Below are 11,050 nucleotides of genomic sequence, written 5' to 3'. Positions count from 1 at the left end.
GTGGGCAAAAACCTATTGTTTCTTAAAATAATGAGCACAAGACATGAACGGATAAACAAAATGTGGTGTATCCATACCATGGAACATTATTTGGCAACAAAAAGGAAGGAAGTATTGATCTATGGTGGCACAGGAATGAACCTTGAAAACATGATGCTAAGTGATAGGAGCCAGTAGCAAGAGACCACATGTGTGATTCCATTCATATGAAATGTCAAGAATATGCAAATCTATATAGAGAGAAAGATTAGTGGTTGCCTAAGACTGAGGTGAAGGGGGAAACAGGAACGACTGCCAATGGTTATGGGGTTTCCTTTTAGGGTGATGAAAATGTCCAAAAATTGACTGTGGTGATAACTACACAACTCATAAATATACTTTAAAAAACCCCATTGAATTGTAAGCTTTGAACTGGGTGAATTGCATGGTGTGTGAATTATGCCTCAATAAAGCTATTACCCAAAGCAAAATATGAAGAAAATAGAAAGATATTAACTGAAAATTCACATCCAGTATATACAGGTGATGTGTAATCATGTAAACAGATGCTCAGTTCATTCATAACAAGAGAACTTCAAGTGACAGGTGCACTGAGAAATTGCTTCTTTTCTATCAGACTGGGACATTTCTGAAACTTGACCACAAATACCACCAGGAAGAACGTGGGGAAACAGTCACTCGCCCTCCACGAGGCTGAGGAGGTTGAAAAATGGCATGACACCTATTTCATAAAAGCCACTACATTATGTAGTCAGTAAGACTTTGGCAGAGCAATCTTCTCTCTAGGAATCTGTCTCGGGGACGTATCATGACAAATGTAACAACAATTGTGCAATGTGTGTCATCAAAATCTGTTTGTAAAAACCAAAGAAAGGGAAGTATTTGGGGGCATCTGGGGGACAAAGCAGCCATCAACGTAACAAATAGGATGTACATGAGCCACTGAATGACTTACAAAAGATATGGTGCTGTGGACTACATGACAGCCCCACAAAGATCCCAGGTCCTAACGTCCAGAGTCTGCGAATAATTTACTAACGGGCAAAAAAGACTCGGCAGATGTGATTGAATTAAGAACTTTGAGATGGAGAGATTTCCTTGGATTCTCCAAGTGAACGATAATGTAAGCACAAGGGTCCTTGAAAGTGGAAGAGGGAGGCAGGAGGGGAGGGTCAGAGAAGAGACGTGATGATGGAAACAGGGTCAGCGAGATGTGTCATGAGGACTTAGCCCCCTCTTGCTGGCTTTGAAGAGGGAGGAAGGGCCCTGAGCTGAGGAATGTGCATGGACTGTAGATGCTGGAAAAGGCAAGGGAATGGATTCACCCCTGGAGCCTCCGGAAAAGAACACAACCCTGCTGACACCTTGAATTTAGCCCAATGGGACTCGTGTCAGACTTCCAAGTTATAGACTGTAGGACCATAAGTGTGTTGTTTTCAGCACTAAGTTTGTGGTAATTTGTTATAGGAGCAATAGAGAACTAGAAACATGGAAAGCAAGATACAGAACAGTATATGTTGCATGCAAACTTCTTTCTAAGAAAGTAGCTAAATAAGATCATGCGTATGGTTACTTATTTTTCACACATTTTTTTTTCATTCTGAAAGCCAGAAACAAAGTTATTTCTAATATGTTGGGGCATAGGGTGAAGGGGATAGGATGAAGTGGATCATCTCTGAATGTACCACTTTATGTAGTTTCATCTTTTGAAAGCTATAACTATTCTACTTACTCCAAAACACATAACTAAATTACAAAGGATGGGAAAAGCACAGACTAACTTGAATATAAACAACTAAAAATAAAGATAAGCTTATGTCCAATTAACAACACAGCCACTGGGTAAAGCAAAAAAATAAAAGTCACTATGTTAATTTATAAGAATTGGGGTTTTAAATATAAGAGATACAAGTATAATATTAAAAGGTAATAAACTCTGTAATGTTACATTAGGGTTGGAAACATCTGTGTGAATTTACACTTTGCATCCTCCCTGAATATTAAGTGATCCACAAGGAACAAAATCCTAGTAGTCTGGAATTCATATAGCCCCTAGATTTTGTTTTCTAAATATTGTTCCCCACTAAAAGGGACCTAAGATCTCTTGGAGAAAAATTGGATCCCTGGTCCAGGGCAGGAGGAACACAAGATAATCCTGGGACTGCATTTTAATCTAGAAAGCAAGATAGAGCCCAAATAATGAATGGGGTCATCTCAAAAGGCAAAGCAGGAAGCTGAGTCTTCCATGGCCAAGTTTGGGAAGTTGAGTACCAAAAACTACAATGAGGACACTCCCTACTCCGAGTAGGATGCAGGGGAGGTCCCTGCAGGCAGCCCTCCTGCTGAGAGAACCGCTATCTCTCCCTGAGACTGACACAGAGTCATATGAGCAGAAGGAGGGTTGGGCACAATTCCTGAGAGAAGAAGCCCCGAGTCAAAGCAAAGTGACCCTCCCCTCACCTTTCACTTGTCTGTGCTGAGAAAAGGGAAGGGGACAAGGGAGAACCATCCTGCTCAGCCCTGCCTCACACAGAAGATGCAGCGAGAGAGAGGCAACTCGTCCTTTATCCTGCATCCTGGCCACACTGGGCTCCAAGCACTGGGTACAAACCACCCTCCACAGCAATGCCTTAAAGACGAATCCTGGTCCTCCAGACCCTGGGGCTGAATGTGTGCCAGGCTGGGCTTCAGGACACTGGTGGTCAAAGGTTTGGGGTGAAATGTCAGGGGGTGAGGTCAGAGAACTTATAAGGAAAGGTGTGCACCAGAGTCAGTTTCCAGAAGCTTGGGGGCCTCCTGAGACCAAGAGTGTCAGACGCCAGATGTATGAGATTCCCCGTTCCGCTGAAACAAATTAGGACAAACATGGAGGCTCACAACCACACAGATTTATTGTCTTACAGCTCTGGAGGTCAGAAGTCTGAAATGGGTGTGCCGTGATATCTCACTGTGGTTTTGACTTGCATTCCTTCCCTGAACTTTTGATCCAGGATAGTGGAGACACAAGGAGATGACAGATCAAGGAGGGCAGAGACAACTCTAGGAAGAGGAGAAATGGGATGTGTGGAGGCCCAGGGCAGGTGCAGTGTAGGGCCTCCCTGGGTAAGGCAGCAGACAGGTGTCAGTGAGAGCCAGGGCCTTGAGGGACAAGTTCCTGGTCCCCAAGGGGCAGCTGGGAATGTGGGGCTCCAGGAGGAGGAGGGAGTGGCAAATTCCAAAGTGGAGGAGTCTGCTCAGATGTGGAAGGGAGGTCCAGATGCTGATATCACCAAAGGGAGAGGAGGAAACACTGAGGAAATGAGCTTCATGGAGCCTCTGAGATGGGCAGGAGAAGAAGGAAAAGAAAGAGGGAGGGAGAGGCTGGAGGGACATGGAACCTGTGTTAGAACCAGGGGAGAAGGGAGATCTAGGATGCAGTGGAGCTGAGGCCATGATTGTGAGTTCAGACATGGAGGCAAACCCTCAGAGACGGGAGACTGACCACCACAGGAGAGGCTGGGATGTGTCACCACTGCACCCCATGTGCTCCCAAGAACGGGGTCTGGGTCCTTCAGGGCAGCCTCTCTCAGGTGCACTGCAGAGCCCACAGCCCATGGTGGGCACTGGGGCTCCTTGGGCTCCTGTGTGAGCCTCAGAGCTCTAGGGGATGTCCCTCCCGGAGCCCTGGGGTCTAATCTCTCTGGTGGGCTCCCTCCTGTCTCCATCCCTGTGGTCCATGTTGGAACCTGTGCTGACTGTGCCAAGCTTCTGCCAGAATCACCACCAGGATCAGCAAGACCACACCGGCCAGGCCCATGCGGACAGAGTTCACCACCATGTAATTCGAGGAGGTGGGCGCTGTAAGAAGAAGGACAGGGGCGTCACTGACAGGGGGACAAGACCTATCCCAGCCCAGGACCATGGGGACAGGAGGTCCTTCCCTACTTGTTCCAGGACATGTCCCTGCCCAGCACATCCCCTGGGCACACTCCCAGGTGACTTACCTGTCTGGGAACCCGCTTCTGTGGGCGGCGGGCTGACTTCACCAGGGGCTTCTAGGAGTCGGAAAGGGCTGATGAATGTCTGGAGCAGCCTCTCCCCCTTCTCAGCTGACCTCGCAACCTGAGCCCTCCCGAGACCCTCCCTTCACTGGGAATACCCAGACCCCTGCCTCCCCTGATCCCTTCTCTCCCTCCTCCACCCCAAGATCCCTGGTCCACACCCCCAGGTCACACAACCAGTCAACAAGAGGACCCGAGAGCAAGGCACAGCTGGGAAGTTCACACCTGCCTTTGATCAAACCTGCTCTGGGATCTGGGGGAGTCTCCCCACTCTTGGTTCTCACACCCTCAGAGGGAACAGGCCTTCTGCTGAAGGAGGATGCAAGGAGATTTCACTATCCAGTGAGCGTCCACCGCACCCAGTGTGAGCAGCAGGACCCCTGCCCCCTCGGTGCAGGGGCCAGAGGCCGGGACCCCTGGCTTGCCCACTGCCCTCATGTGCTCCCAGCCCTGAGCTGGCTGACCTGGCTCTGGGTGAGGGGCTGGGACTTGCAGGGCCCCTGAGCTCCAGACAGGAGGGTGGAGCTGCCTCTGCTCCACCCCCCTCACCCCAGCGCCCGCGTTTCCTGGTTCACTCGTGCTTTCCCATTCACTCCACTCGTAGCTTCAGATACCAGCATCTGAGCATCTTGGGAGAGGACAAGGGAATGGGATGAAGTCAGCATGGCCCTTTGTGTTTCCATCCCTAAAAGAGGAAGGGTGATTCTGTTCGCCCTTCCCTTGGCCACCCTCTTCCTTCCCAACCAGAGCGTTCAGTGAAAGAGACCCTGGGAGCTTATGGGGTTGAGGTGGGGTCCCATGGTGTGATCTACAGTTCCAGTGGGTCCCTGGGAGCCGACCTCCCATAGGGGAGGTGATTGTCAGAACTCCAGGATCTGGGGGTCTTGCTGAGACCTCAGTGGGCAGGCACATGGGGAAGTCACCTCCCTCTGTGGTCACAGCTGTGAGCCTCACAGACACTGATAAAGCCGAGATAGGACCAGGGTCACTATATACATGGGGGCAGGGAGGGACGAGAATGGGAGGAGCTGAGAAAGGCCTCACACTGGGCTCTCCTCCTTCTGGAAGTTTCCATGCAAATACCAGAGGGAGAAGATGAGATAGGAGTACACTCAGACAGATGGGCGAACTGAAGTCCAGACAGTGGGGCCACTAAACTCCCGTCACAGTAACAGGAGGGCAGAGTGACAGTCAGAGAGACAGGGTGGGGACTCAGCCTGGTTGCTGTCAGGAGACACTCCCCCACGCTGAGGCAACATCACCTTAAAGGGCACATGATACATGATCCACATCCCCTTACGGGTGCATGCAGAATATATTTATATCCTTGTGGACTTTATAGAGTTTATCATTTTTTAAAACCACACCTACATATCTATATCAATGCATAGATACAGACACACAGACACACAGACACACACACACTTTTCCTCAGTACTGTCTCTCTGTCACTGTCACTCTCTCTGGGTCTCTCCCCAGAAGGCCCCTTCCTCCAGGGGTCCTCACATCCTGTGTGGCCCAGGACAGACGTGATGCACTGAGCTGGGAGGACACAGCGGGGCCCCAGTGCACAGAGAATGTCATCTCTGCCCCACTAAAACCCAGTGCCGCCTGCAAGCAGGAAGGGTGAGGGACCACCCACAGCCCACTCCCCAGCAGAGCCCCTAGGAATGGACGCCCCAGGCCAGGTCTGCTACTCCCCAGCTGAGGAGGGGGCTCAGTATGGGGGACTGAAGTCTCCAGGGCTCCTGTGAACAGGGCAGGAGAACGGCTGAGGCTGAGCTCCTCGGTCTGTCCACTCAGCCTGGACCCTCACCTCCTGCTGCGCCTACCCACCTGGCCTATTTCTCTCCACCTCTCAACTGTAGATGAGGCTCTACACTCTCCGGAAGGGGGACAGGGAGACGAGGGGACACAGGGAGGGCACTCTCTCTGCTTCTACTCATCTGAGGGCTGGATACCCCTCTCCAAATTAGCCCAGATATTCTGGTCCCTGCTCCGTGGACAAACAGGGTGGGCGGGAGCCACCACACCTGGCCACAGCCTTGCGGGTCCAGGAGGCTCACCCCACCTAGCGGGGCCACTGTGCCACCCATAGTTCCCTCAGGTCAGTGGGAGTCCACAGGATCAGGGTAAACTAGGTGGATACCCCCAGGCCTGGATGATGGGGCTACCCCTGGACACTGTGCATCTGAGCCATGGGATGTCTGAGTCACAGAAGAACAAAGAGAAGGGAGAGAGAAGACACTCAATTTTAAAGGAAGAATGCCCCTCTCCTTTCCCTCCATCCTCCCTCCCTGAAGGGGGACAAGCCTATTCTCTGGACCCTGAGTCTAGGACATCATGGGGGCTGAGCACACACAGAGGCCTGGACAGCTCTATCCCAAGGGTTCCCTAAAGCACCGTCCAGCCCAGGTCAGGCCCGCCTGGACCATGTGACCTGCCCAGTGGAAGGTGGACCACACCACAGGGGAAGCATTGCCTAGGGCCCCATGGATTCTGGCCAGGTGGAGAGGATGATTTAACACCACCCTGAGAGAAAAGACAGACATTTCCTTGAAGGGGGTCTGCCCAAAACCCAATCTCTGGAAGCCCACTCCCCACATAGCCCAGCAGGGCCAGATCCCTGCCCATCCCAATGCTGAGGCCGAGTGTCCAGGCCATCATGGTGTCCAGATGGGACCAGGGCTCCAGGGACCTGAACCAGGTGTGAAGGCAGAGGGACATGTGTGCAAAGGACGAGAGGGAGTCAGAGGGCTTGGGGGTCAGCAGGAGGGCAGGGGAGCCTGTGGACAGAGGACACAGCTGGGGATGTGGGGACAAACCTGAGGGCAGAGCAGAGACGTCCTCCTCTGTCACCACCAGCTCCAGGACCTCACTGCGCTCAGACCAGGTGGACCTTTTAACATAGCGGCAGCAATAACCCCCGGCAGTGTCGTCACTCACTGCAGTGATGAGGAATCTGGCTTCTGTCTCATGTGGCCCAAGTTGGGACACGATTCGCTGATCCCTGTAGGATTTTCTATCCTTCTCCAGGCGGAATACCTCAGCCGCAGCAGGGCCCCGGCATATGATGGTCACAGGCCACCCCTGGGGAATCACAGGGTCTGGTTCAGCAGAGATAGAGGGTCTGGGCAGGGCCCCTGGAGGGATGAGAGACGACAGCAGGATCTCAGGGTCTATTATGAGGAAATAGACTATTCCTCCAGGGGGAATATGATGCAGAGACTGCCGTTGCCCTCACAACACCTGCTCTCTACATCCTCATTTGAATCAGAGCGTCACTTATAGCTGGGCACAGTGCCTCATGGAACAATAGATGACACTCGGTAAACCCAAGATCTGTGCTGTGCAGCTGTGTGACCATGTCTGTGCCAAGGAGATGGAAGGAGCCTTTTTGGTGAGAGTCTCAGGAAGGCAGCTTAAATGGTAGCAATTAAGCCTGGGGGCCCTTTTCTTATTTCAGCCTTTCTTCAACATCCAGTGTGCAAACATATGTGATGGCTGGAGCTCTAGCAGCTGTCTTGTATCAAGAGGTGACTTTAGTGCTGGTGGTCGTGAACTAAAATTGTGGATCAGATAGAAAGAGCTTACATCCCTGGAGACATGATGGGGCTAACACATGACCTCTGGCCAAACTCCACAGAGACTGCATTTCTGCGAGAGAGAAATAAACTGCCACGATGCTCTCTATTGTAGGCAGCAGTTGGAAGACAACATGGAGTGATGAGACAGCCTTGATGCCAGATAGACCTGTGATAAGTGTCCTCTAGTATAAGGAAAGCACATAAGAAGAAGGCCCTACCTCATCTGGAGGGTCAGGGGACACTTTTCCTCAGGAGAGATGCCTGAGCTGAGATCTGGGAGACAAATAGGAATTCTCTCAGCTGAGCAGATAAGGGGAGGCCGGGGTGTTGGAGGTGGAGAACTCAGCCTGTGAGAAGGTCATGAGGGCAGGGTGAGTCTGGTGTGTTTGAGAAACTGAAAGAAAATGAGGGGCCGGCCCCGTGGCTTGGCAGTTAAGTGGGCGCGCTCCGCTACTGGCGGCCCGGGTTCGGATCCCGGGCGTGCACCGACGCACTGCTTCTCTGGCCATGCTGAGGCCGTGTCCCACATACAGCAACTAGAAGGATGTGCAACTATGATGTACAACTATTTACTGGGTCTTTGGGGAGAAAAAAAGGAGGAGGATTGGCAATGGATGTTAGCTCAGAGCCGGTCTTCCTCAGCAAAAAAAGAGGAGGATTAGCACGGATGTTAGCTCAGGGCTGATCTTCCTCACAAAAAAAAAAAAAAAAGAAAGAAAATGGAAGTGTCTGGTGTCGAGAGAGTCAGAACAGGGCAGGATGCCACTAGAGATAGACAGGGCCAGAGGAAACACTTTGATGAGGGATCTGATGTGAGCTGGACTCAACTATTGAAGGGTTTAAGCTGGGAAGTAACATCATCAGATGTGTGTTTTCTAAATCCACCTGCAGGGAGAGAATGGATGGGCAGAGCTGGCATGAAGGAGGGTGGGCAGCATCCCCTGAAGGCCCAGTAGCTGCCGTGGAGGTGAGAGACGAGAGAACCTCAGACTGGGGGAGACGGTGCCCAGCGGGAGATGCGGGCGGACGTGAGAACACGCAGGGTGAAATCCACAGGATCCTGTGACAGAGTCAATATGGGGTGAGCTGAGGAGGAACCAAGGATGACGATGTGTGATCTGCTCCTGGAGAAGACTGAGGAGGGATATTCATCTGTGTAACTCAGGGTTTGGATCCCTCCCAGAGTCAACTCGACTCCCGTCCAGAGCTGCCCTTGGGGTGAAGGGGGTCAGGAATCGTGTGGAAATGACTCACCCTCCTGTGTGAGGATCACCTGGTCCAGGCAGAGCCCTGGAAGGGAAGCCCCAGTGAGAACAATGCCCACCACCTGGTTTCCTTAGCCTCGGGGATGAAGGACAGTCTGACGCAGGGAAAGACTTACCACCAGTGATCTCCAAACCCTTAAGCAACATTAGCTCCAGTCAGAGGGCTCCCTCCCACTATAGCCGGTTCCAGACAAGTTCCCAGGGACCTCCCAACCAGACGCTTCCTCTGGCCTTTCTTGTGTCTGACTTGTCCCAATCCCAATGTCTGGGACATGTTGAAGTCCTGGTCCCTCTGCGGTTGACTTGGTCCCAGGTGACAGGAATGGTCAGGGCCTGCAGGGGTGACTCTCCTCCCCAGGGCCCAGCAGTCCTGGACTAGAGGCTGGACTGAGGCGGGGACTAGACCCCCACAGAGTCTCCCACCCTCTCTCCCTGGAGTCCTCCCACTGCATTCCCGACTCACCAAGGCCCAAGAGGAAGGTGAGATTGGGGGACATGGCCAGCCTCTCACCGTCTGCTCTGTCCTTGTCCTGGAGCTGGGAGGACAGGGCCCTGCAGGTCAGGAGGTGTGCAGGACGGGCTCTCAGAGGCCACGTTATGAAGCTTGTGTCTGTGGTCTCACAGGAAGGGAGGTGGTTGGCTCCCAGACCCAACTCTAGCTTCCTCTATTTGGGTCCGGAGAGGGCTTGGTTTCCGGGGGGCATTTCTATTGAGAGATTTCATAACTAGCCTGACCCCTTGTCCAGATGAATCCCACATAGCATTAACTCAGTCAGAGATAGATAGACAGATGATAAAGATAGACATATAGGTAGACACATAGATATGTAGACAGAAAGTAGATAGATAGATAGATAGACAGACAGATAGATAGATAGATAGATAGATAGATAGATAGATAGACAGACAGACAGATACAGATTAGATACATACATACATATAGATAGATACTTGGATAGATACATAGATATGTAAATAGATACATAGATACTTGAATAGACACATAGATACATAGATAGATGCATAGATTCATAGACAGATGCTAGATAGGTAGAGAGACACATAGATAGACAGATAGATACATACATAGATGCATAGATAGTTATACAGGGAACAGTGTAGCATATAGGATAGATATATAGATACATGGATAAATAGACAGATGAGTGTAGCATATAGGTGCTACACAGCTATAGCATATAGGTGGGGAAAGTTACCTATAGCATATAGGTGGGGAAACTTACTGGCTCAGCTTCTGGCCCTAACAGAACATTTCCTCATGCAAACCACACGTTTCCTCATGTAAACACTTAGGTTTCCCACATGCAAAGGGGGCACCATAAAATTCTCCCAACAACTTCACGTTATTACACCCAGGAGGTGCACAGAGAGGTAGGGGCACACTGGGAAAACACTCAGTCGAGGTCTTCCTCATGCTCTCCAAGGCAGGTGGCGCCCTGGGCAGATCCAATGCTCTTGTCTCTGTGCCCCTGTGTGTCCTGTGACTCTGGGCTGCTCTCTGCACAGTCACTCCTGCCTCCCAGCTGGCTCCGGTCAGGTTCTCTCATTAGGGGCACTGAAGCGGCTGCGGGGCTGGAGGAGGAGGCGGGACAGGATGAGTTTCAGGGTCTCAAATATCCCAATTCTAAACTGAAAGCCCCTAAGTCTACAGATGCAAACACACTAAAGAAACAATTAGGTCTGTCCAAACGTTGGTGGGCAGGGCTTCTTGACTGTTGAGTTTACAAAGAACCAGATGGGTTGGGATGGTGGCTGGACGCTTGTCTGGACCCTGATGATCCTCCCGGGGTCCATTTATGGCCAGAACACAGGCGCTGTGACTAGAGAAGGGTGGTCTCATAGCCCCATCCCTGACCACGTTGAGTCTTACCTCATGACCTCCCAGAGAGGGGCCGGCTCCGTAAGTAGGAGATGGACAAGGGAATTGGGACATGGAGGGAGAGACTTGGCGCTTCCTAGTGTCACAGCCCAAGGGAGTGGCTGGCTGAGGCCACGGCACCAGGTGGGCTCAGAGGCAGAGATGGAGTCCTGGGGAAGGGACTGCCTCAAGCTCCTAGGGTCAGCAGATGAGGTCTGATAGAGACAGAGGAGGGGTCTGCAGCCCCAGCCAACATGTCCTTCTGAACCAGGTGGGGTT

The 11,050-nt window shown here is 51.6% G+C and overlaps 1 protein-coding gene across 1 annotated transcript; it reads right to left on the bottom strand.

Annotated features, from left to right (window-relative positions):
* Nucleotides 1–2,878: 2,878 nt before the first annotated feature.
* On the bottom strand, nt 2,879–9,488 carry LAIR2 (leukocyte associated immunoglobulin like receptor 2). The gene is made up of 5 exons (XM_087421181.1): nt 9,356–9,488; nt 8,882–8,917; nt 6,866–7,183; nt 3,984–4,034; nt 2,879–3,837 (listed from the first exon to the last, which is right to left on the bottom strand). Exons 1-5 carry the CDS (start codon nt 9,387–9,389, stop codon nt 3,671–3,673), a joined length of 606 nt encoding a protein of 201 aa, XP_087277307.1. The 5' UTR covers nt 9,390–9,488; the 3' UTR covers nt 2,879–3,670.
* Between the last annotated feature and the right edge of the window lie 1,562 nt (nt 9,489–11,050).

Source organism: Ceratotherium simum, chromosome 33, assembly GCF_057802395.1.
Source record: "Ceratotherium simum simum isolate JZ-2026a chromosome 33, ASM5780239v1, whole genome shotgun sequence".
Taxonomy (NCBI): domain Eukaryota; kingdom Metazoa; phylum Chordata; class Mammalia; order Perissodactyla; family Rhinocerotidae; genus Ceratotherium; species Ceratotherium simum.
The sequence above is the reverse complement of the archived record's forward strand: the minus strand, read 5'-3'. Positions and strand labels throughout refer to the sequence as shown.